Source organism: Mugil cephalus, chromosome 1 (genome assembly GCF_022458985.1).
Source record: "Mugil cephalus isolate CIBA_MC_2020 chromosome 1, CIBA_Mcephalus_1.1, whole genome shotgun sequence".
Lineage (NCBI taxonomy): Eukaryota > Metazoa > Chordata > Actinopteri > Mugiliformes > Mugilidae > Mugil > Mugil cephalus.
In genome coordinates, this window is record NC_061770.1 from 2,283,224 (window position 1) to 2,310,335 (window position 27,112).

At 40.9% G+C, this 27,112-nt stretch overlaps 2 protein-coding genes across 3 annotated transcripts; one reads left to right on the forward strand and one right to left on the reverse strand.

Moving 5' to 3' along the window:
• Positions 1-1,788: 1,788 nt before the first annotated feature.
• On the forward strand, positions 1,789-21,109 carry atp13a2 (ATPase cation transporting 13A2). Of its 2 annotated transcripts, XM_047603118.1 has the most exons (29): positions 1,789-1,949; positions 6,604-6,680; positions 7,106-7,273; positions 8,146-8,204; positions 8,552-8,618; positions 8,725-8,804; positions 8,900-8,977; positions 9,064-9,133; positions 9,224-9,358; positions 9,450-9,516; positions 10,593-10,724; positions 11,062-11,223; positions 11,391-11,501; positions 11,648-11,694; positions 11,798-11,986; positions 12,108-12,314; positions 13,094-13,189; positions 13,540-13,696; positions 13,873-13,984; positions 14,069-14,193; positions 14,402-14,580; positions 15,892-15,984; positions 16,071-16,150; positions 16,434-16,586; positions 16,838-16,934; positions 18,299-18,522; positions 19,483-19,634; positions 20,022-20,194; positions 20,473-21,109. In XM_047603118.1, the coding sequence occupies exons 1-29, from the start codon at positions 1,937-1,939 to the stop codon at positions 20,638-20,640; spliced, it is 3,471 nt and encodes a 1,156-aa protein (XP_047459074.1). In that variant the 5' UTR covers positions 1,789-1,936; the 3' UTR covers positions 20,641-21,109. The 2 variants fall into 2 exon arrangements, with proteins under 2 accessions (XP_047459074.1, XP_047459083.1); XM_047603127.1 differs by lacking the exon at positions 6,604-6,680 and having other exon boundaries at positions 1,802-1,949.
• A 174-nt stretch (positions 21,110-21,283) lies between these two features.
• On the reverse strand, positions 21,284-26,290 carry szrd1 (SUZ RNA binding domain containing 1). The gene is made up of 4 exons (XM_047603201.1): positions 26,115-26,290; positions 24,476-24,525; positions 23,977-24,243; positions 21,284-22,800 (listed from the first exon to the last, which is right to left on the reverse strand). Exons 1-4 carry the CDS (start codon positions 26,160-26,162, stop codon positions 22,689-22,691), a joined length of 477 nt encoding a protein of 158 aa, XP_047459157.1. The 5' UTR covers positions 26,163-26,290; the 3' UTR covers positions 21,284-22,688.
• Positions 26,291-27,112: the final 822 nt, after the last annotated feature.

Sequence of the window (27,112 nt, forward strand, 5' to 3'; positions counted from 1 at the left end):
CAGTGCACAGGATCTGACACAACAAAAGGTTATGGGAGAGGAGCTCCATGAACAGAAAAATGAAACAGTATTTATACACAATGGTGTTATCTGCAGCACACGTTATGCTGCCAGGCAACATCTTATCTCTCTTCTGGAAGGAGGGAGTAACTTCTTTGAGATGGCACCAAGGCGTCAGGCCTCTTGCACTCTTGTTGAACTATTCTCTACAGAAACAAGACAAGGCACTTATTCATGCATAAATATAACCTGTTTACTAAATCAAGTTACTAAACCTAATAATCTTCTATAAGTAATAGAACAACAGGTGAACTAGAGGGGCAACAATGGGCAACAATGAGACGACCCCCAGAACAGGAATGGTTTTAGTGACATTTTTTCCCTCCTCATTTTTCTCAGATTTATTTATTTTTTTAAATATTAGTTTTGCCAGCCCATGTGATAGCCTGGCTGTACCCCAGCTCTTGGGTGATGACAGTTGTGATATACTCCAGCAACCCCCGCAACCCTAGTTACATGAGACTAGTTTTACATCTGGCTAGGGTCAGTGTCACCACTGGTAACATGACACAATACAGTCTAACTCCTCCAGGATGGTGCATCAATATGTACCATTGCCAGAAGGTTTTCTGTGTCTCCCAGTACAGTCTGGATGGACATGGAGGAGATTCCAGGAGACAGATAGTAACTCTGGGAGAGCAGGACAGGACGGTAGAAGGTCTTCAACCCATTAATAGGACCGGTATCTGCTCCTTTGTAAGAGGTGGAACTCAATGAGCACTGCCAGAGCTCTACAAAATGCATGAATGTCTCTTACCTAACAACCAGAAACAGACTTCATGAGGGTCCTCTAGAGGTGATGCCCCTCAGTGATACCTAGTCCAGATCTGGGAGGAGTTACCCCAGGTTGTTGTCAGGCATGCATACAAACCTGTGGGGGTCATACAAACTACCAGTGTTCTCAGTCATCCAAGTCATAGTAATCCAAAAGGCATTTTTAAAAAAAAGGCAACTGGCCTTAGAGTTTTGAGAAGAAGTTTTGCCGCTCTAAGAGACTGGTGGGAAGTTCCCACTTCACCAGTCTCGTCATGTGAAAGCCAATTGAAACTAAAATAAAACAAGATGGACAACCTTTTTGGATGAAGTCCCTAGATGAAGTCGCTAGAAAATCTTGGGTGGGTCTTCGAGTGAATAATCTCTAACTTTTTGGTTTTAATACATTCAAGAAGAACACAGTTAGCAACCCTTGTGCTTGTGACAGTTGGCAGTCATACAATACTTTGAAACTGACTCAGCTCGTTGGAATCCAGCATCATCTATTTTTCCAAAAACAACTGTGTGTGTTACTGGGATATAATTTGCAGAGCCTAGAAAATAATTATATTACAGTAACAGTACACCATCTTATTACTTCATTCTGCAGCGATTTCAGAAATGGAATATAAGCCAATGAAAGCAGGCCACACATGTCCCACCACAAAAGCAAAAGTAATAATGTTTATAAAAGGCTTACAAGGAAGGGACAAAGATTCTAGATTCGAGAATCATTTATTGTCATCACAATTATGAGTGATAGCTCCTGGCTAAAGAAGCTCAACTGAAGAATAGGAACTATATAACACAATAAAATAAAAAAGACAGTTGTTCTGACATATACATATATTATTTAATAACATTTGATAAAATGAGGAAGTGAGCACATGACGGATGGCAGTAAAACACCGTTGTAATCATAATGTTAATGGCAACGGTGTCAACGTAGCTCAACGGCCACACTCCGTGAGAATTCTGAACTCTGCGACTTGCCGTAGAAAGGTTGCAGCTGCTGTAGTTTTATGTTTTCAAAGAAACCCTTCTGTCTGACGAGATGACAGCTTGCGCTTACTTTAGAATGTTGTCAAAGTAGTCTGGTGGTGTCTGTCATCGTGACGGGAGGATGGACAGGCGTGGTAAGTACGCGTGAATGGCGTTGAGGGAACGTTTAATCCAGGAATCGTTCAGGGAGGCGTTTTTGCTAACTGTTAGCTCCGCGCTGAAGACAGCTGATAAATGTTGGCTGACTGCAGGTTTTATTCATTTTATGCAGACAATGGGTTTATTGCAACAACGGGCACAAGAATCTGCTCCTAGCTCGGCTAGAACATTTCTCTGACTTTCCTTACCCTAAGTAGCCTAAACTCAACAATCTCCAGTAATTATGTGCAACCCTAATAATGAAGAAGCACTAAAGCAGAAATATTAGTTAATATCAGATCACCAACTACAAACAAACAAGTAAAGTATCTAAAAGCAAATCTAAAAGAATGTGCATGTACTCCCTGTTCCTGCGTGGTTTTTCTTCGTGTGCTCCCTACATGCACGTTCATTTGTGACAGCTGGAAATGGCTTCGCTAGGCTCCAGCCCCCAGCCCCCGTTTAGGATGAGTTGTTACAGACAATGAATGAATGAATGAACAGCAAAAACGTGAGCCAGCAAAACAAAATAAGAAACTGTTATCTGTTGAATGCATTTAATTTTGTCAGTAAGTGTGAGAATAGACACTCTTTGACACATGTCTAAAGAGTTACATTCTGAATGATGTTTACTGAGTGTCCATTTAAGCAATTGGTTTGACATCTCAGATCAGAACAGTTTTAGTCAAGTTGACTACTATGTCAGCATAGTCAGAGTCTCTCTATTCTGCTTGCTGCACTCACCTGCTCTCAGTTCCTCAATCAGCTCACCTTCCCCTTTGCTAATTGGTGCAATCTCTCTCTCACTTCCTGTCTTGTTTTATTGAACCCCCTGTAGATGTCTGGTCACTGTGTGCGTATGTATATCTGTCTGTCTGATTGTTGTATGTAAACCAGCTTTTTGTTTCTTTTGCCTGCCTCCTGTTTCATACGTTTGGCTCCCCTCTGATTTAATCTCTCACAGAGCTGCTTCTACTTCCTGATTTGTACTGATCTGCTAGTAATATTGCTGCCATGTCGCTCCAACAAAGTTGCAAACACTGACTTAACAGAATAGGGAGGTTGTGGGGTGTTTTTTTGTTTTTTTTTGCATCCTCAGCTCAGATGACTGTCTGGTGTCTGTCTTGTCACACATGACATTTCTTGTTCTTGACACTGCACAAAAATAAAGCCGGGATTTTCTTAAATTTGTCCACAACTTCTCAGTAGACAATGCAGGATCTATGAGGTCATACTTTGTCCATGTGACTGTGATTCAAGCTTGTGCAGTACTTTTGAACAATTTCATTTTCTAGTCATTTATTGTGTCTTGCTATTATTCTTACTATTTTTGTTTAATGCCTGTTGAGCACTTGTAAGAAAGCAGTAAAGAGCATTTTTTTCTCTGTGGGGAAGTATTATGTTATTCATTAGAAGCTCTCCTCCCTTACAAATTTAGATGGCCCCTTGAACACAGTTAGTGATTGATATCTGAGACAATAATATACAGTATATCTATCAAAAGCTTAGAATTCCTGTGGGTGTAGAGTCAGTCTTTTTGGGTGGGGTATGTGAATGAATTGGTTACTCGATACCAACTGGAATTCAACACCACTTCAGCCATTAAGTAGGTGCAGCGGTAGCTTTATGTCACCAAGATATGTCTACAAACAGTTCATTCCAAATACCCTACACCACACACCAAACCATCTGTATTGATTGGAATCTCTAAATCTACAAAAGCTGGGTGGGTTGGCCTAATTACAACAAAGCATGTGATTTGGCAAACTAACTGAACTGTGCTGAACTTCCTCATGATTATACTAGCACGTAAAGAGATGATTCAGTACTTTCTGGTTCTCCTATCAGTGTAGAAGCAACTATTCCAGCACACGACACAAGTACTGCTTGGGTACTCTTACTTGCCAATTCATTAGGTACATTAGTGAAAAGTCTTCACTAGTGTCTTGTATTTGTGAAGGATGTGGTATTCAGCATTTTTTTAAAAATAGCTGAGTAGTAGTTTCTGTTGTGTTTTCATGTAGTACGGGTTTGTGTTTTTTTGACAGCCCTGTTTAGTCAGTGGGCCAGGCTAAATTGTTTTGAGCTTAATGCAGTCCAGTTTGACAGCACTGCAAATGACCATACAGTTAAATTACAAAAGGATTGACAGATGTATCTGGAAGATTTTGACATCTGATTTCAAAGCTCAGTCACAGAATTATCCTTAAAATATCTACAAATGTATATTTAAAATAGTTTACAGTAGTCCTTTTATTCTTGATATAACACTTGCCAACATGCAACATCCATATCTGGCAAGCTGTGTTCTCTGCCTCCTCCAGAAATGACTATACACTTGAATTACCGCTTTTCTGACGCTGTTTCAGTACGAACATTATAACAGTCATGAGGTTAAGATTTAGTGTGGAACTGCTTTTATTGGAACACATTTATTTTCGCCAGTTGACTAATGTCTTGGCAAGGGAGGGCACATTGATAACCTCTGTAATCTCTCAGACTTAGACCTTCATTTAGACATATTTAATGATTCACAAGGGAATTTACTAGGTCATAGTAGCTTAGTTGCAGATAAAAGAAACACTCTTAAGAACCACAAGTAAAAAGAAAGATAGAATAAAACAGAATAAGATTAAAATAAAAAAAATAATGGTACAATCAAGTAAAATAAACACACAAAATAGAGATGGAAGAATATACACGCTATACATAGGTGTTATGTGTAAGGTGCAATAGTGTCAATTAACGTTAATAACACTGGGTTACATATTGCAGAAAGGTGAGTTTTTTGTTTTTTTTACAGCTGGATAGAGTACGGTATGAAAGTAGGTCCTGTGGGATTCACTGTGGGAAGGGGACTGAATCAGTCTGCTGTAGAATGAGCCCCACTGTCCCTCTATGTTTGGTGTAGTGGATGAGATTAGATTAGATTAGATTAGATAGACAGTTTAAATGTTGACTTAATTTAACTAGTTTAAATGTTGTATTTGGTGCTTTGAATAGACTGTAAGGATATTAACAATTATCAGACATTTACTGATTATTAATTTGAGTCAAAATGTTGAGATATCTGTCTGTCTTCCTGTTGCGTTTGGTGTTGTCATATTTGTGATAGTGTGATTATTATTTCCCGTGGTAGGATTTGCAGTTAAGTAGGAAATCAGATAGGGTTATAAAATGTGCATAGTTTGATGTGTGCAGCCACAGTGATGTTGCGGTGGTGCAGGACCGCGTCCCATTCCTCTCTGGCTGGTTCAACCAGTCAGGTATCAAGCGCTCCTGGCGGCGCACGGCCGATAAAAGACGCAGCAGCAAGGCAATATTCACTGGTATACACCGACTGAAAAACCTGCCATTCAGCGAAACGTACATTTTATTCTCGCGGTGTCGAGTTGACGGTAAGCTCCGTTTCTTCCTCGAAGGTGTTGTAACTTTTAGAAAACTGGATTTGTGTCGATATTCTCAAAGTCTTTTGGAAGCGGAAGTGTTTTTTTAACGTCCTCTTCGTTATTGTACGTTCTATTTTTACCGATTTTACTGGTTTATAGCAGGCATGCACTAATACTTTATGAGGCTTTTTAGTTTCTTCCTTGGCTCTAAAAGTTAATGTTTATGTCGGAGCTCAAAGTGATCGCTCTTGCTAAGGTGCCTTTTTATTGCGAAAGGTGACAGTGGATTGCCGCTCTGTCTTCGCTCTGTTTTCTTACACTTTAATTGCGTTTGTGTCGGGGTTGTTTCGTACTGTGCGACCTTTTAAAGGACGAATAGTTGCAAGTCAGTGAATTAAAATGGGGGGACATAAAGAGCGTTTAACCATACTAACCCAGACTGTCACTGAAGAGATGTAAAATGTACCCTCCTCATACTTTACAAGGTAGGCTGTACATTTGTGTGTAGAAAGGTAGATTATTGTGTCTGACGTTTACACACAAAACCATGCTGTTTTCCCCATCACTGAGTTTATTAAAATAATATGTAGTTTGAAGTTAAAACCAGAGGTGTGTTTGGTTAATGTATTGACTTTGAAGGTGTGTTGCAGTACGTGGCTGGGTTTATTGCCACTACATTAAAACCACCTGCCTTATTTGACAGTATGCGTCCTTCCGAAGGTGCCTTGTGGTCTCGGGCACTAAATTAGCAGTAGGACTTGAGGTCTCCCTAAAGAATATTGACCAGAGCCTCATAATGCCTCCACCAGCTTACCTTTTTAACCCTACAATATCCTGCTGTCATCTTTCCCCCCATAAGGCTACCTACATGTATACAAAATAAGTTATTTAGTTCTACATTACCATTGTAACACGTCTCACTGCTCCATGAACAGAGCTTCACAGCTCTGTTCATGGAGCTGGTGACCTCCTATCATATCAGCATTAAGCTTTCTAATAGTTTGTGCCACAGTGACTCCTCTATGAGATTTAGGATGTGCTTTGATCCTCTGTCATCTAGCCATCACAGTTTGGCCCCTATCAAAGTCAGGATGTTATGTTTGTCCATTTTGTCGTCCTTCAAATACATCAACTTTATAAACTAGTTGACTGCCTGATATAGCCTGAGAGGTGCCATTGCCACAAAATAATACTGTTGTTCACTTATGTGTTCAATGCAGTTGTTGATCTGTGTAAATGTTACAGCAGTATTTGTTCATAGGCAGTGTGGTGGACCTGCAGAGCAGACTCCCCTCACCCAGTCCACAAGACCCCCTGCTCTGCCCTGACTCACACATGGTAAGACACACATGGCTCCTGAGTGTTTCTGTTGAACTGACACTGTCCACCACTGTACAACAAACAAAAGGATTTGTTTGTTGTAATGACAGTAAGTAAGATGTAGACATGAGGAGGAATGAGGACAAACAGGAGCCAGATAGGTAGTTTTCTTGATGTGGTGACTGACACCTGTCACCCGTAGATCTAGAACTTGGTCACTTTACCGTGTGTATGTATATATAGATATAGAGAGAGGAACCAGTGGTTTTGATTATTTAGTTTCAGTTTTGCAGTTGAAGGCAAATCCAACCCCACAATCACGTTGGCCTTCTGACTGCGGCTCTTTATCATGTGTAGTAGGAACTAGTAAGTTAACCAGATTTATTAAAATGAGAGTCTGTTTGAATGTGAAGATAAACCTGTTTTTCTCTCTGCCCCACCAGGATGTTCAGGGGTATAAGTGGGTGCGCTGGCGGGTGTGGTTGTGTCGTCTGGCTGCCGTGCTGTCCTTGGGTCTCCTCCTGATTGTGTTTCACTGGCGTCCACGGCTTGCTGTTCTCGCCCGCTGCTGCTCCTGTCCTCTGGCTTTGGCAGATATTCTGCTGCTAAGAGTGAGTAAATGAATCCATTGCTATTCAGAATTTAAATCACCTTGACATGGGGTCTTATCACTGACAATGAATTTCTCTTGGCATTGCAAGGATTATCCCTGAACTTCCTAACAATATACTCCACATACACATTTTATGTCCTATGAAACTTACAGGGCTATATTTAGGCTGGTTAGATCAATCAGTCACATATATTATAAAACCTTTGGAAAAAAAAACTTCTATATTACTTTTAATTTACAGTACTGTATTTTCCAAATGACTAGAAATGAATGGCTTGTTTTGCAATATTATTTAGAAATTTAGCTAAAACTTGACTTCCTAATCAAGTTAATATTGTGTAGGTCTCCCTTGTGCCTCCAAAACAGTTGTGACTCATCAGAGAATGGACGTGAGTCCTCTGAGGGTGTCCTGTGGTGTCTGGTAACAGGACGTTGTTAGTGGGTTTCTTTGGGTCCTGTGGGTTGATGGGAAGGTCCTCTGTGGATCATCCCACTGATACTTTATCAGTTTGGGATCTAGTGAATTTAGAGGCCAGGTAAACACGTTGTGCTGTTCTTTATGTGTTTTTTTGAGTTATTCCTGTGTCTGTGTCTCAAGGAGTGTCATTGTTATGTGTTGGGGGCTACATGACTAAGTAACATCCACATGAATGGCAGGGCCAAAGGTTTCCCAGCAGAACACTGTATTGTCAAGATGTTATTTACTTCACCTGTCAGTGGTCTTAATGTTATGCTTCATAGATGTCTATTATTCAAGCTTCCCCTTCCCCATCTGTAACTGTAGGTTAATAATTAATATTCTTGATCACACTTTGACCCACTTTTCAGATATTACAGATGCATTTGTATGTATGTGGTCTTTTGCTTCAGGACAGTTTTGGCCAGCAGCATGTGGTGGAGGTCCACACGGAGGAGATGGAGGAAGGCAGGTGAGCTCCATGTCTGTTCTGTCAGTGTATCCTTTTGTCAGCACTATTCACATACTTGAAGTCATTTGCACTCACAAACTTGGGCCACTGTTCTCTGTTTTATATGTGTAGCAGACAAAATGTGATCCATATCAGATACATACCCATGCACTTATCCCACCACAATTTGCTCTGTTCAGTCAGACTTTGTGTTAGAGAGGTGACAGACTGGTGTGGATATGTGCCTTCTCACATACAGCTCTCCCTATGGATTTCTAGAAAAGTTGCAGTGCATTTGTGGAAACTGCTTTAGACAAGAGAAAGGGATGTGTGTTTTCAGCTCTGCTGAGTGGGTTGTTTTTTTCCAGTTTGGAGTTTCTGGGACAGCAGGAGGATGCTGATTGGAGAGATACAGTTAAGCTGTACAAGGATGAGGTAAGAAAGGGGTGAACTGTGGGGAGGATTTTTCTTTTTTTTTTTGGAAGAATGATGTGCTGAGTGATATCCCTCGCAAGTCTGAAAGTGGCATTTACTGTTACAGAAAACGCTGCTGCGCTACTACATGTTTGAAGGGCTGCGCTACATCTGGCTGGACAGGAAAGGAGCTTTCTGTCGTGTTAGGTACAGTAACAGGAAAACTTGAAAGCAATACTAGACCAATGAGAAGATTAGTTAATTGATATATTCATTTTTTTTTTAAAAAAACTCATCTTTAGTGTCCTCAATGAGGACTGGACTTGCAGAGACCTGCATGGCTTCCAGAATGGCCTAAGTCCCCTGGAGCAGAGCCTGAGGTAGGAAATGCTTTATACATTGAAAAATAAACAGATCATTTAATCTCAGAGGAAACTGCAGTAATTCATGACATGAATTCTTTCAGGAGACGCATGTATGGGACCAACCTTATTGACGTGCCTGTGAAGCCTTACACAAAGCTGCTGTATGAGGAGGTGAGATAACAGATTACATTTATATTCATTTTCTTCCATAATAACGTCTTAAACATTAAATGTTTTTTCTCTCTTGTTCTGTCTCGTTAGGTGCTCAACCCATTCTATGTGTTCCAAGTGTTCAGCATCATCCTGTGGACGATTGATAACTACTATATTTACGCCTTATGTATATTTATTATCTCAATCATCTCCATCATTGTCTCACTTTATGAGACCCGCAAGGTGAGCCTGTAGTGGGTACTGGTAGTTTGGTTTGCCTGTGGATATGGATGACAACAAGAGGACATAAACTTTATTTGATGTCACTCCACAGCAAAGCGTCACTCTTCGTGACATGGCTCGCTTGGTCACGGATGTCACAATACGTAGAAACTCAGGAGGTGAGTTTTTGTTGATGTTTTTCTATCAAACTGTACAAATTTTTAATGGAGTCCTTAAATAATCTATTTCATTTTAAGCTGGAAGAGGTATGGAGGTCAAAGCCAAAAGCATCATTATCATAAGTAAATACATTACTGTAAGAAATGTGTTTACTTTTTAATATCTATATCTATATATATCACACACACACACACACACTCACACATATATTTAATAATTTTTTGGTGCTTTTAACGGTTAAACCAGACATCGTATACAGCAGCATGATTTATGAGTGAGAAACCACTTTGGACTAGCTTGAATTTAGGATTTTGGGATTGATAACACTAATTTTAACAGTCAGAAACATTAAAGGATTTTTTTTTTTTAATTTGTTAATAGATACTGAATGTAACCAGGTGCTGTTTGCAGTGGAAGCCAATAATAGCTGCTGTGTGTTCTGAGTTATTTCTCAGCTTCCTCTTTGATACATTTGTCTTCAAGAGGGAGATTTGGTTTGCCAAAATATACAGCAAAGTCAGGTGTTGAAATTAAAGGTGCCACGTGGAGTTTCCATTATCAAGTTGTGCTAGAGAGCAGTGTTTGCAAACTGGTCACAGTTACAAAAATAACAGTGAAGAAATGGACTGCAAGCAAGTAGACAGTCTGTTGTTCATGTCTTTGACAAAGTCAGCTTTACCAGTGTTCTCTGATGAACGACAACATGTTTGTTTGGCTTCACGAGACGCAAAAGTAAGCAACACTAAATGTGAACCAGAAAAAAAAAACTCCACAAGGGAGACATGCAGAACTTGTGCATATAGAGAGGAATTTGGGACTGATGACTGGGGTTAAGAGGGCAAACAATATTTACAAAGTAAGTGGAAAATAAGATGAGTGACGTGGACGGTTGCAGGAGCAAAGAATTATTTATCTTTAAGGAAACTGCAAGTTTGAAGTGTAAAGTGTGTGAAGTTTTTCATTACTGTAGTTAAGAAAGTGTGCCAGTAGAGTAAATCCACTTCAGTCAAGTCATTTTGCATTAAACCCCAAACTCTCCACCTGGACAGTCACTCTTGGGTGTTTGTTTTCTCAGCGGAGGAACGCGTGAGTTCTGTGGAACTGGTCCCTGGAGACTGTCTGATCATCCCTCAGGAAGGTCTGCTGCTGCCCTGTGATGCTGCCCTACTGGCTGGGGAGTGTCTCGTCAATGAGAGCATGCTCACAGGTAAACAACAGTTCTCAATAGTTCCAACAGGCGAGCACTCAACCAGATAGTGGATTTGTCTTAACAACACTCTTTATTAGTAGAAAATTGCTGCGTCTTTTTATTTAGGATTTTATTTTCAACCCTTCAAAGCCTGGATTTCGTCCAATTACACTTGTCCAAACTGGACATCAGATGTGGTCTGCATGTTTTATATTTGATCCTGTGGTAAATGCAGGCCTCGAGTCAACATGAATTACTTCACATCACAAATCCAAACGATCTTTTGTGATTCTGCAAGCTGCCTCTCTGAAGGAGAATCAGTTTACTAACCAGTTCTTGTTAATTCTGTGTCCAGGTGAGAGTGTCCCGGTACTGAAGACCCCTCTGTCAGCTGTTGACACAAAGTACAGCTCAGAGACTGAACGCAGACACACCCTTTTCTGTGGTACCCATATTATTCAAGCCAAAGGTGGGAACCCTGGAGGCGGCGGTGCTCTTGCAGTGGTCACAAGTACCGGTGAGCAGACAAACTGATAATGTGGCCTTCAGCAACTTTAAACTTTTTAAACTTAGACTTTTGAGGCAAAAATCTGTCTCAGGTCCATTTGTGTGGACAAACCTTCATGTTAGCTTGTGTTAATTGTCTAAGTCAAAAGAGTTGTCCTGTCTATCTCTTATTCACAGGGTTTTTCACAGCTAAAGGAAACCTGGTCAGCTCCATTTTGTACCCTCAACCAATCAACTTCCGCTTTTACCAAGATGCTGGCAAGTTCCTGCTCATCCTCGGTTTTGTTGGTAAGAGCTCTAACAGTGCATTCACTTTCAAGAATGTACAGTGAAACTAAAGGTATCTTAATGTTCAAGTTAACTACTCAGATTTTACGTTATTCCTTTTTTGACTAATAATAATTTGTTTTTCAATATTAATTTTCATTCTGCAGCTTTCATTGGCTCCATTTACGTTTTTGTGGTCCTCTATAGATCAAATGTAAGTGCAACCTACAATTAACATATTTTCTGGCCCGTCTTCGTTAAATGAATGAATTAAAGTGCCGTCAGTGACCTGTAGCTGGTCTGTGTACTATATCCAGGCGACCTGGATGCAGTTGATTATTAGAAGCCTGGATATCGTGACCATCGCAGTTCCTCCCGCCCTTCCTGCTGCCATTACCACAGGCACTATCTACGCTCAGCGCAGGTTGAAGAGTCAGGGTATCTTCTGCATTAGTCCCCCACGCATCAACATCTGCAGCAAGATCTCAGTCTTTTGCTTTGACAAGGTGAGGGAGGAACCTATATATAGACAGACATTTACTGTTTATCCAGAGAAGAGTTATGACTGCTTTACATGTTGATGAATCAGTGTACCGAATCAGTGTACCGGTGCATTTGGTTTCCCAGACAGGAACTCTGACGGAGGATGGTCTGGATGTGTGGGGAGTGATGGAGGGGGGGCCTGCCGGGTTCTCGGAGCTGGTCCCAGACCCCAGACTCCTACCTGCAGGGCCCATGCTATCTGGACTGGCCTGCTGTCACACTGTCGCAATGCTGCGAGGTGAGCCGCTCGGAGACCCTTTAGAGCTCAAGATGATGGAGTCCACTGGCTGGGTATGAACTTTATTTTATTCATTTAAAAGAACTTGAATCTGCATTATATGATCTTATTTTCAATATTAATCAGTATGTTCCTTACATTATATAGTGATTCTACCTTTCTTACTCGACATAACATAAAGACATAACATTTTATTGTTGAATCACGACACTAAAATGTAAATATATTTCAATAATATTTCCTGTTCTTTTAAAATTGAGCTGGAAGGATTATAAATCATAAATACTCTGATCATAAGTGTTATTTTCTTATTTCAAGTCTAGTAAGAACTGTATTTCAAAACAAAAGTCTCCTCCACTTTTATTATAAACACTCTACACATCTTCAGAAATTCAGAATAACTTCTATTTTAAATTAAATAATAAAGAGATTATCAGACTGCACAGATTATATGGCTGAGTAGCACAGTAAGAGATGAATGCATGCAAATGGTTGGAGGGTTTCCCAGGCCACTAAACGAGTGCTGTAAGTCCAGATCCGGATAATTTCATGTCAGGACCTGAACATTGGTCCTCCCTTTAGTGACCTGTGTTCTAACCTTTGATGCAGCAGTACACAAAAAAGAAGTAAAGCAGCCACAGTCACCTATCTACAGTATAGATAACATATGGTATGGAACAAGTAACAGTGTTATTGTAAATGTGAAAGCAGGTTTTTTAATTCAAATAAAATAAGGATTTAAAAGTTTCCTTCTCATTCACTGTTGCTGAAAGAACAACTTAAAACAATGTTTGTGTTTATCAGTATTTTTATGTTGTTTTTAACTTTTTAGGCTCTCCAGGAGCCAGATGGAGATGGAAATGGGCTGAATGTTGAGTTTGGAGGCCACAGGGTTTTGGCTGTAATGAGACCTCCTACTCAAAGCAATGTGAGTGTCTCTCCAGCACTCACACATCTTGATCAATAGGCCTTATTAAAGTGACAGTGCTATAATGATGGTAATGCTGTTGTTTATTGTCTGTTAATCTAACTTAGACTTTATTCCAAGGGCCCCACTTGATGCCAATAACTGTTTTATTCTCTTTCTGGTGAAAAATGCAAATGAAAAATGAACTCCTCAACTAAAGCACATATGAGGACAAGGGAACCTCAGTGTTACTGTTTTTAGTATGTTCTAGCCGTGTTTATTGTGTCTTTGCTATGTTCCCTGGATAATTTTAAAAATTGTCTATCTGTCTGGACTTATGCATTTATTCTTCTCTTTCATTTTCCTCTTAGTCCACAAGCGAGGCAGTGGCCATTGTGAGGAGGTTTCCTTTCTCCTCAGCCCTGCAGAGGATGAGTGTGGTGACGGTGGCCTACAGGGGAAGCTCAGCTACTGCCTTCATCAAAGGAGCCCCAGAGATGGTGGCAAGCCTCTGTCGTGCAGAAACAGGTTTGGTCTAAGACTTGATATTAGTCATAACTACTGCTCACTGAAATTTCCACAGGTAAATTTAGGTGAACCATTTTATTACCTACCTGCAGTATATCCTTGTGAGATACGTGTGATTCTATTGTGTAGTGATTTGGAAAGAAAGCATGTTTCCAGAAATTGCTATTTGTTTGCAGTGCCAACACAGTTCTCCAGCAAACTGCGTGACTTCTCCAGTGAAGGCCTCAGGGTGCTTGCACTCGCATATAAACCAATAGACGTGAACTCCGACTTGAAGACCATTGAACGGTGAGAATATAGTCTGTACTTAAAGCTTCTTTCTGAGACTAAAACTTTTCACAAACGTAATTATCTCTTTGTGTCTGTCCACAGAGGGGAAGTAGAGAAAGACATGCAGTTCCTTGGCTTGCTGATGATGAAGAACCTGGTGAAGCCTGAAAGTCCTGTGGCTATTAACATCCTGAGAGTGGCACGTATTCGTAGTGTTATGGTCACGGGTGAGAAATGTTTTGGACTCACTACAGCCTAATTGCTTTCTTCAGTTTCTCTTTTTTTATTATACTGTAAATGTGTAACACTTTGGCAACATGCAAACGTTCATTTGTTTCCTGTCATTTACATTTACGCATTACTCTTAGATATTAATGAAACTCAAAAGTAGACATTATTATACACTTTGCCATGTCAAATGTCTTCTCCACATAGGGGACAACATTTTAACTGCAGTCAATGTAGCAAAAACCTGTGGGATGGTGGAATCTGATGAGAAGGTGATTTTCGTCACTGCTACCCCCCACACTGCCCACTCTCTGCCCACCTTGCGCTTCACTGTGGAAGACGGACAGCCCATTGCCACCCAAAACTCCACTGAGGTCATCACTCAGGTGGGTCATTCTTACTCCACATACAGTACATTACTGCCATACAGTAACTAACCACTAATTAGGACTCATTTACTCACAAAGGCAGTTTTGACTGCAGGAATCATCAGTGCATTTACATGCACATGAAAAAAAATAATTATTGCCTTAATCAGACTCTAACTGGACAATGTAAGTGCATGTAAACACATTACTCCTACTAAAAAGTTCCCCTTATCCGATTAAGACACTCAGATAATGCGATTAGAATTTGGTTTTCTCCGGCATATATACGCTTAATCGAACTACAACAGGATAACGTGCACATACTCCACAACCGCTCGCTGGCGTGTGACCCTGGAACAAAAACCAAGAAATCCAATCCAAGAATGCTAGTCGCAGGAGAACAAGGTAAACAGAGCCAGTAGAAGAACCACCTGAGGGATAGCGTGCATCTTATCTGCACCAAAAGTAGTGCGCTCATTATATACGAGATTAAAAGAGCTGTACCATTATCAATCTGGTTGTTGTTTGAAATCCCGTCTGCCGCATGAATGAATCTTTATTTTATTATATAACGTAAAGGTCAACTGGAAAGCGAGCCGTATTAACATGGTAAAAGACACATATCGCCACCTAGTGTGGTGGAAGAGGACATGTTCCCGTCAGTTGTTGGATTTTCTCCGTTGCATGTAAACTGGGACCAGGACTGTGGTTAGAAAGTCAAATTTTGAGCATAGCTTGATTAAGCTGTGCTGGTCTGTAATGAATATTAGATGGGATGATCTTCTTGGTGTCAGCTGAAGTCAGAATCTTTTCCAAAGCAGTAAAATTCCCATTACATGTCAATTTATTATATTTATTATTCAAATACCAGTACCAAATCGTTCATATTTGAAGATATTGTAGATATATTAATTCCAGTCAGAAATATGGGTTTATTTTAATAAATTAAACAAAAGGCAAAAGTAAGATTATAGTGAGCTTCAGTCTGTCTCTGTTCAGCCATACCTTTTGTGCAGTTAACACAGTTAAATACGTGCACCATAGACACTTGCACTGCCACTGCTATTGCACACTCAGATATGTTGATATCTTTGAATGAGAGCAGCATTGACAAAATAGTTAAGTGACTTTGGCAGTGTGGGAAAGCTTAACTGATAAAGTGACTGTAGCAACAAAAATGGTTCAGATGGACAGTAGAGGGATAGAGACAGAATATGTGAACAGATCTTACATATTCTTTGTTTAATAATATGAGTGGCTATCACAGTGGCATAACAGTGCAATCACGAGTGGATAAGTTTTAGTTGATGTTTTTCCCTCTCCTCTCAGGGTCTGTATCAGAGTGGTTTTGGCTATCACTTGGCTATTAATGGCAAGTCCTTTGCTGCCCTCTGTGACTGTTTCCCAGAGCATCTTCCAAAGGTAATTTAAGCTGTGTAATACCAGCAGCGATATACTGATAATAGAGCACATTAATGTACCAGTGACTTGTCATGCTGACGTTGCAGGTTTTGATGCGAGCTACAGTATTTGCACGCATGGCCCCCGATCAGAAAACCCAGCTGGTGAAGGAGCTGCAGAAACTAAAGTGAGTTCAGTCCATACTTCCGACTAAAAACAAAAGGTGGAGCACAGTGAATAAATGAATAGAAATAGGAGAAATGGAACTTCCAACATCCTCCAGTCATGGCACTTAAAATACATGTAGGCTGATAGTTGGAATATAAGGGTCTGAGTGTTTTGAGTTTAAACGCTCTGCTGCAGAATTTTCACTAAGACTTTGCAAGTTGATAATTAAACACTGATGCACCAGACTTGTTGCCTCCTGGCTTTAACCAATTAATGATGAAATCATGCTTCTACTTGCGCAGCTACCGAGTGGGAATGTGTGGGGACGGAGCCAATGACTGTGGTGCCCTGAGAGCTGCTGATGTCGGCGTTTCCCTGTCTGAAGCCGAGGCTTCAGTGGCTTCACCTTTCACTTCCAAGACAGAGAACATCAGCTGTGTGCCGCTGCTTATCAAGTAAGAACGGTAGAGGCATTAAAAACCTACACAGTGAAGAACAGGGCAAATCTGGATGTGTCTGAAACAAAGGCAGCTGGACTTCAATCCAAATGAATTCTGCAGTTCTTTGACTGCTCCTCGAATGCAGTCCAACAACTGCAGAAGCCACTTGGATGAGTGGTGAAACCTCGCCACGAAACATCCAGAGTTTGTGGCAGTTTCTGCCAAGGAAAGAGAAATAACATGTTTTTTCTTCCTTGTCTGTGCAGAGAGGGTCGATGTTCTTTGGTCACCTCTTTCAGTCTCTTCAGATACATGGCACTCTACAGCCTTATTCAGTTCAGCTCAGTCGTCATTCTCTACACAGTGAGTAAAAACTATGGAGATCATCATCATCTCACCTTTTCTTTTCTGTACAGTCTTTGATGATTATGAACATTTTTCACAATATACAGTGAACCCCCGCTATAACGCGGTTCACTTTTCACGGTCTCGCTGCTTCACGGATTTGCATCATGCATTGTGTTCTGCATTCTGATTGGCTAAACAGTCTCTCCGCGTCTTCTCTACCTGTGTGTCAATAACGTTATGGTTTAATATGTACCCGTACGTAAAACCGCTTGCCAAATTGAAGTTTGCTAATTCTCTTGCAATTTCAAGTTTCTCTAAAACCCATAATGTCGACAAAACGTTCTGCACCGACAAAGGCACTTGCGGTCAGGCCCAAAAGGCAGAGGAAGATGCTAACTATCGCAGAAAAAGTTAAACTTCTGGACATGCTAAAGGAAGGTAGAGGCTATGCGGCTGTAGGTCGCCATTACGGAATTAATTAATCTTCCGTTCGTTCCATAAAGAAGGAGGAAAATAACATAAGGACGACAGCAGCAATAAGTTTTAATAAGGATGCAAAAAGGGTTGCAACTGTCCGCAACAGGACCGTGGTAAGGATGGAGTCTGGTTTAGCTTTGTGGATTAATGACTGCAGAAAAAAAAACATCACGCTGGATACGAGCGGTGAGGCGGTGCTGATCCCTGCAATATTAACCCTTCAGTTCGTATTGATGATTAAAATTATTATTTATTTATTTATTTAGAACTATATTATTTTACAGTACAGTACAGTAGTTATTTGTAAAAAAAAAAAAAAAAAAACAACAACAACAAACGTTCATACAGTACTTTTATTTGTTAAACAAATGCTTGGGCCTGTAAAAAGGTTTTGTTCCTTGCTTTCAATGTTTTATGGAGTATTTCATTGTATAATAACTGTAAAAAAATAAAGGTTTCTACTTCACGGATTTCGCCTATCGCGGGTTCTTTTTGGAACGTAACCCCCGCGATAAACGAGGGTTCACTGTACTTGTTCTATTTAAGATGAAGAAGTATCTTGTTTTATTTATTTTTTAAATCTGAGCTGTTTTGGGTATGCTTTTCAAATGTATGATTTCCTGAAGTCATGATTGCAGCCTGAATGTTGTGGATGACATTCACTTTTTTTTTTTTAGTTAAGGTTTTATAGTAGGTAAGTAGTAGATAAAGCACAGTTACATTAAGGGATGCTTAATAAGCCACTGAATTTACAAACGCACAAGAGAACTTTCCCTACAGCTGTGCTTTCCTTGCTGTAGCAAATCTAAATGTCTGCCAAGGAAAACATCTTTCACGCTCAGTACAAGCCTGCAACTCCATTAAATCACTTCCTATAGAAAATATTCCCGTTATGTGCTCAGGTGAAGACGAGCATTGGAGACCTGCAGTTCCTGTACTTTGATCTTTTTCTCGTGACGCTTCTCGCCATTGTGATGGGGAAAGGAGGCCCCAGCAATGAGCTGTACCCCTGCAGACCTCCAGCCAGTCTACTGGCCCTCCCTGTCCTGGGCAGCCTCTTCATCCACACTTGTTTGATCATCCTGGGCCAGGTGGCTGCTCTCCTCATCACCATCTCACAGGACTGGTCAGTAAAAGACACAACTACATAGAGTAATTTTTTCCATCAGGAATATTTTATATTATATTATACACCAATCAGGCATAACATTATGACCACCTTCCTAATATTATGTAGGTCTCCCTTGTGCCTGCAAAACAGTTGTGACTCATCAGAGAATGGACATGGGTCTGCTGAGGGTGTCCTGTGGTGTCTGGTAACAGCATGTTAGTGGGGGTCTTTGGGTCCTATAGGTTGAGGGGAGGGGCCTCTGTGGATCATCCCTCAGATACTTGATCATTTTGGGGTGTAGTGAATTTGGAGGCCAGGTCAACACCTTGTGCTGGTCTTCTTGTTTTTTGTGTTTTTGCGTGTGTCTGTGTCAGACTGCATCCTACTGCTGCCATCGAGGTGTGTAATTGTTATGTGGTGGGGGCTACATGTCTAAGTAACATCCACGTGAATACCAGGTCCAAACGTTTTCCAGCAGAACTGTATCAGCAATTTCAGTTGACTTTTGGTTCTTTTGTTTCCTTTGGTGGCTGTATTGGATCCAAGGTTAACACGTGTTCCAGACGGTCCTAGTGACCATTTATTGCAGAAATTTGTTTGACAGATAACTTTACAATGGTCAGAGAACAGTTGCCTCTTTCAGACACTCGCTGAAGCTGTGACTTCTGTGTAATATAATTTTCCCCCACTTGGGCTCCACCTTCAGCCTCTCAGGTGTCCACCAGAGGTTAAATCCACCTATGGCCATACTGCAGCACACACACACGCTCACATACTAATGATAAAGAAATAAGAAAACATTAGAATAAACAAAAATCTAAATTTGGCTCCTACAAGAACACTGATTTGTCACAAGGTGATCAATGTTATTCACTCCTCCTGTCAGTGGTTTTAATGTTGTGGCTGATTGGTGTATAAATAACCCAGTGTCTGCTACTGTAAATTCATCTAAAAGTAATAAACTTGTATTTTTAGGTATATTCCACTGAATTCGACAGTGTGTGGGGCAGCCAATCTGCCCAACATGGAAGACACCAGTGTGTTTGACTTGTCAGGTTTCCAGTACATCATCATGGCCGTGGTGGTCACCAAAAGTTACCCTCATAAAAAACCTCTCTACCACAATGGTGAGTCACCAGAAGTGTCTAAGGATGAGGACGTAAAGCTGGATGAATGGCTATATTTACATTGAAAGTATTTCCTTAACCTGATTGACATCACTCTGATTAGAAATTCTCACTTAACAGTTTACTCAGACGCTAAATAATATAAAATGATTCATCAGTTTTACTGGTGACCATGTGGTTCTACCTGCTGTGGAATCAAAATACAAATTTTTTGGAAACAACATTGCTACACAAATAAATTCTGGCTTTGTTCATTCTTTCTAACACTTGTTTTGAACACTTAATGGTTTTATTACCCGTTTCTGTCCCTTCTGGAAACTCGTCACCTCAAATGGGGATTACAACATGTGGACCAAACATGCACTTTTCTCCTCCCCCTCTTTCCAGTGGCGTTCCTCTGTTTGCTGGTCATCCATTTTGCTGTGATGTTCTGGCTGGTGTTCTATCCCGGACCTGTCTTTAGCGGTGTCCTCCAACTATACAGGATCCCTGATAAAAATTATAAATTGCTTCTCATTGCACTGGCTGCTCTCAACTTCCTTACTTGTTTCTTTGTGGAGGTGAGTGATGATATGACACTATTAGTCTGCTTTAACATGAATCATTAGCTCCAACACAAAGATGGCATACGTTGCAGTGGCTGTTTTATAAAGTTTGTAATCTTGTTTGGGAAGAGAGGCAGCTCTCTGACTTTTGCATTTAGTTCTGCAATGGGTCACACAAGTCAATGTCCTGTATTACAAGTCAAACTATTTCCTGTTTGAGTAAAAAAAAAAAAAAAATCTTTTTGGTTAAGGTTATATGTTCCTTAAAGTAATGTTTTATTGTTGTTTTCCAGTTGCTGATAGACTGTGGGATTTTGAACTGTCTTCGACTGCTACGTGGGAGGCGCCAATCCAAGAAGCAGTATAAGCAACTGAACGCCGCTCTGTCTGACCCCAGATCATGGCCGCCCCTTAATCAAACATTGTCCCCCACAGATCACACAGTCGTCTGCTGCAGCTAGCATCTGCTCAACCCTCTGCTGGACACTGTCCCCAAATTAGGGATGTTTGAGCCATATCCACAACTTGACCAACAATGCAATGTTTACCTGTAGCGCTAAAAACTTTATCTTTTGGAAAATGCTAACTTTCTATCAGATGCCTTGTTTTTTTAATGAATGTGCATAAACATTTTTTTGGAAATCGTTTTATTAAATCTGTATTTACAGGCAGTTATTGTTTGCACTCGGAGCTCAGCTTAAACACGCCTGTCTCCGTATCTGCCACTACATTACCTTATCAGAACTGTGAATTTACCCTTCAGACACTTTCAGAAATAAGATCAATAACCAGGAAGTAAAGATGTGATACAGGAGGCACAAGCTGAATTCAACCCTTACACGAACCATTTTTGTACTGATGATGTTGCTCCACTGAATATGGCTTTGAGATCTCCTCCATTTGAACAAATAAAAAGGTGAAAACTTTTAACATCTATTGGGCACAATGGTCCAGAAAAGCCACTCTTCTCTGGTTCATATCTAGCTGTGTCTAAATTATAGCGCACTAATCACTCACACAGTTTACGTGTGGACCCCAGGAAGATTAGCTGTTGATTAGCAGCAGCTAATGGGGATCCTAATAAACACAAACAATAAACAGGGAGGGATTTTGAACCCCACTGTGACCATGATGCTGATAGTCCAGATAAAACAAACAAAAACACCTGGCATTCATTCATCTTTTGACACCATTTCAGTTACAGGTCATTCCACAGAGCACTCTAAGCGCCAACCCAAGCTTAAATACGGACATCAGCTGTCTGAGAAATCAAACCTGCTGGAAAAATACAATCTTAGTTCATTTCATTCATTCAGTCTCGTTCACATGCACCTGAGTTCCTAAATGCTGCACTTCAGAGGAGGATGTGGAGATACAACAGAGAGGTCTGTGAAGTACAGCAGTAAATCTATCTCACCCTCCTTTGAGTTGCTGCCAACACCACCTTCAAATAACATTTTGAGATCATTTTAAAAGGGATTTTGGTTCGTTTCATTTAAAGATACTGAGATACTGCTGGCATCGCTGCCATCTTCTTAAAAAAAGTGGAAATGCTACTTAAAAATGGACTTCTATCCACTTTATCCTTTGCCTTGTTTCTTTTAAAAAGAAATTAAGTGACAATCCAAGAAAGACAGTTTGAAAAGATGAATTAAAAAACAAAAATACAAACCGTAAACAGAACTCATCAGATATACAAGTTGACACACCGAACCCCTTCCATCAGTTTAAGAACAACAAAAAACAAATGGCAATTTCCATATTAGGGATGCGCTGATAATTTAAAACATATGAACCATTTACCACCAAACAGCGATGCCATGTCATACATTTCCACCAAAAAGCCTCATTATTAAATACTGTTTTATTGAACAGATTTGTGGTGGGGCATGGATGATAAAATGAAGTACTTGTCTATGTTTTTGTTAGATATCAGAGCATCCCTAGTAATGATAATGGCGAGCAAAAAACAAAGATAAAATTTTAGAGAGCCAACATTTAAAAAAAAAAAAAATTAAAAACATGAAAGGTGATGTTTGTTATTGCTGAGAATAAGTTGCTGCACAAGTACCAGCTCATCTCATTTTGATATGGCCCCTCATTTCTCCTCCTCTCTGAACCATCCTTTGTTCAGTCTTTACTTGTGCCCTTTTGGCGTCCTTAGATGGAGCCGCTGGGCACTGACGGAGGACAGAGATGGAGGTGCGGGGTGTCTCTTAAAGGGGATCATCACAGTGAGTCCAGAGGATGTCCATAATCACAGTGCCTAGTCCTAACTGGAGTGGGGAGAGAAGAGAGCTCATTTCTATTTGACTTCCTCCTGGAGTTCCCTGCTGCCCGTCAGGTCCGCGTGAGTGGGAAGAGGTGGGCATTAGTGCGGCTGTGCTTACAGCTGATATCTGGGAACTGAGGGTGGGAAGTTTTAAGAATACAGTACTTGCTTTGCTCTCCGATGGCCTTTGATCTCTCTCTCTCTCCCCTTGATGGCTGTGTGGTCCTAATGGCCCACTTATCTGTGCTGTCGGAACCCATGGGTGCCATCTGGGCCGGCTGGCTGACGGACAGTGTGATTGTTTGATCGGGTGTCCTCTGAAGGCATTGTTGAGTTATTGCGCCCTGGCCTGGCGGAAGAAAGAAAGAGGAAACAGAAACAAATTAATTAGAAACTGTGCACAACTCGTTGCCAGTTGGCAAAGTTCAGCAACTCTTGTTTTCCGTGGATGGCTCTCCCTTGAACTGAATCTTTGCTGCCTCACATCGGATGTGTTTTTGCATACAATTTTAGTTATGGTGGTCAATCTAGTCAAAATTTTAAGCATTTAGTGGAAACTTCTTGAGATCATTTCATCCAAGAATCTTCCTAGGAGGATCCAGCTCTGAATATGTTATCCACAGACCTTTAACCACATTCGTTTAGGACAAGTAATTACTCTAAATAGCCCCAAACTGAGTGAAACCCTTAAAGGAGTGATGAAACATCTTAACATGCCTGTGAAGGTTCTCATTCATCCAGGCCATGGTAGATTAAGAACAATGCAAAAGCAAAAGGCAACAGGAATTTTGACATCCATCTAATTAGTTTTTTCAGTTTTCAAAAAGAAATACAGCATCTTACAACTCAACAACTTTGGTTACAATCACCCAAAGTGGACTGAGAATTACAACCTGCACAGCTTTATGTAAACTTATAAAAGTTAAGATGAAGCAAAATCATTTTAACTTCTTGTATTCATTTGGGCACTGTTCATTGCCATTTAAATCTGCGTCTTATTCAGGCAATTAACCTGAAGTTGATCGTGTTATGCAAGGTTAAGCTGGAGAGCTTTCTGTGACAACTGTTGGTCTCCAACTCTATCAAAACCAGGTCGAGACAGAAGTCAGATAAACATGTTTCTTCAAGATTTATTATATAAAATGAAACCAAAGTGAGAGGAGTATGAGTAAGTAGAATGAGAGGACAGCAACACTCCCATCAAATCAGACAATATGCGTATTCTGAAAAGTCCTCAAGGATTCATCTCTAAGTAGTCTAATTTTTAGTGGCAAATAAGTCATACTGAAGATTAGCCTGCATTTACTACCACTATTTAATGTATTAAATGACTACTCATAATGCCAACATCCACATGTGTTTAGCTACTTAGAAATGAGTGCATGCCAACAGTTGTACAGATTAAAAAAAAAAAAGGAAAACATAGTCTTCAGTGCAGCAAGTACTAAGGCTGTTACCGGTGCAGTTCAGCAAGTTGTTATTGGCTGAGTAAGTTCCTCAACTGTCAATATTTGGTGACTGTTACCTGTCAGTGTTGGGTTTGTCCTGAGGTGTCTCCTCTGGGCAGGCACTGCCCAATATTCTCTTCCTGGCCTCAGCATACTCTGCTTCTCTCTGGGCCAGGGACTTGACCTGCGGTGTGGGTCTGTTCTGATTCAAGGGCGATCCCAGTGAGCCATTACTGGCAGGCCGCTTCAAAATGCGTATCTGAGGTGGGGGCGCTGCTGGTAAAGATTCATCCTGTATCACCATGGTTGTCCTCAACGGAGAACGTGACGAATTACTGGACTCCCTGAGAACAAGATGCAGCACGTGCAAAATTACTGATACGCCAGACAAGAGGCCACTAGGGATTGGGGGGGGGGCAAGTACTAGCTTAGGTGTTGAACTTCCATGCTTAGAATCAAAGTTTCTTTTTATCCTGCACTGTATGTAGCTGTTCTACTTTCCAGTACATCTTACTTTCAATCTGTAGTATCCAAAGCAAGCAGAGGACATATGTCTTTAACCTCTTAGGTTCTTACTTTTCTTTCTGGCTGATGCGTAGCTTCTCTTCCAAGCGCTTTTCCATTTCCTGTGTGAAAAACAGCACAAACAAGTTTTCATGTCAACAATCAGCAGGGTCAAGATGTTTTTTGTTGGGGGGCTGTGCAGCAGGTACTGAGTGGGAGAGTGGATGGAACAGCAGGATTCAGTTACGAGCTATTTTTACTTGTGTAGGACAGCTGCCAAGTCATAGCACAGTGGTTCAGCCAGCTAACATTAGCCGACTGATGTTACAAGAGAAGAGTTGGAGCATAAGGTTAACTGAGGTACAGGGCTAACCACGGTTAGGTATAGGTTCAACCTGACGAGTCGCTACCGCTTCCTGAACCACATTCTCGACGTCATCGACTAGCGTGACGTCAGCGATCTAACACTAACAGTACAGGTTAGCCGTGCTAATATTAGCCCAGCGTTGCCACCTAACCAGCTTAACGACACAACTAGCTCACAACTCAGACTCCAACTGACACCTTGACCCAAGTTTTTGCCGAACAAACAATCGGCCTTTTCAACCACGGGAAATACGCAAACTTAGTTGAGCACGTTAACATTAAGCCCACTCAGAGTTTCTGCAGGTTTGAACCACGGAAATATAAGACTTTTTTAGACCATTATGGGTTAAATTTAAGATCTACGCTAAGCGCGAAAATAGGGACAATTCTGAGCCCCGGAATTACCTTTAAAATTACCAAATATATCGTCATTCAACTATCAACTGCGGTGGACTCCACTACTGAGGAACAGAAACATATAGGCCGGGGCCAGAGCTGGTCGTGCTGCAAATCAAGAGGCAAATAGACGGAAGGATTTAACACTTGACTAAATGTAGTTGAAGACCTACAATGCAAAATAGGTTCGTATTTAAGACCTATAAAGGATTTAAATCACATTTATTAAGACTTTTTACGACTCCATGGAAACCTTGTCACTTTAAATCAGGCTGCGTAAAAAATATAAGGACTCTGTTGAGTTACACGTTATTTCAAGCGACTAGGCAAGCGATCTTGGCTGTTATCGTTTTCGCTCCTTCCTCCCCAGGAATAGACCGGGTTTAGTCTGTAATTTTCCATAAATAAGTTATTGCAGCTGTAAGTGTTGAATGTGAGTCTAAAGTGGGACCTAAGAGAGGCTTTGTCGTCCCGGACAAGATGTGTACATGTGCCAATAAGTAACAAATCGTAAAACGGGACATATTTTCTATAGAAACCGTGCTAACCTAGCACTGCGTTAGCTAACCTCGACGTTAGCATTACAGCTGAACTCTCGCTCCGCGGGTTTAGCTCGCGTTATTTAGCCATACTCGATATCCGGTCGTAGTTAGCTTAAACGTATACACGAATACATTTAATTAGTGCAGAATAACGTTGACACGACTAAGGTCTTTCAGTGAGTTCAGTACGCGTTAATTCGGACTCACTTGGTAGCTGAAGCTATTTGACGGTAGCTCGCCAACTTTCTTGAGGCTAACGTTAGCTTTAGCCACATTGTTGGCCCATAGGAGTCGTTAACGTGGAGCCGCGTTATGGGCTCTTACAACAACAAGATCCGTTGATAACACGAAGTACAGAAAGAATGACAACCTTTTAAAGAAAGTATATTGGTCGTTTCATTATTTACCCCACTATCGCTAGCTTCCTCCCAACTTTCAGCGACCTCCTCATCCATGTTTCATTTTGCTCAGACAGACACGCTGTGGAGCTGGTGGTGGCTCCTACGGATCCGCCTCTCGGCTGTCTGCAGACTGTGACATCAGTCTGACGGGGTTCCCCGGAGTCTGAGGCCTCCTGCCCCGCCCCCACGGAGCATCGAGAAAACCTCCACGGCTACTGCATCAACCCATCAAACAATACACAATAAAAACGGAGACAAGTACGTGCGTTTTATATAAGTATAAGAGGAAATGTGATTAACAGAGGTATACTTGGATTGGGATTGCTTGCTTTGCTGAGACCCTCACTCTCTGTTTCACAAACTCTCAAAAATGTGATTATTATGACATTTCGGAGACTTTTATAAAGACTAATGTTATCCAAACAAACATGAATATCAAAATTTGCATTTCTTTTTGAGAACAAGAAACTCAACAAGACAAAGTATAGCCCACCTGTTTTAAAGTCCGTTTTGTGCCACAATTTTCCTTCATATACGTAACAACACAAGTGGTTACTGTTGAGGTGAAAAAAATGTAAAAATAATGCCAAGTATAAGGACCACACCTGCTGTTCTGGTCAGAATAGGTTCAGACTCAGTTTGGAACACAATTCTGACATCTGCACCAAGTCCTGCACACAGTAAGAACTTGTAAAGCATCGCAATGAATGCCGCTTCCGTTGCTTTTTTGCTGTTGGAACTATATTTTTTCATCATTATCGTAGTTCTGATAAGAAACATGATTGCATGCTCTCCCTGTGTCTGTGTGGGTTCTTTCCTTCCCCCCATCGTCCAAAGATGTGCTTGTTAGACACATTGATGATTCTAAATGTGACATAAGTGTGAGTATGAATGGTTGTCTGTCTCTGTGTGTCACCCCTTGTGATAGACTGGCAACCTGTCCAGGGTGTTTCCTGCCTCTCGCCCAATGACAGCTGGAATAGGCTGCTATTATCAGTTCTTTA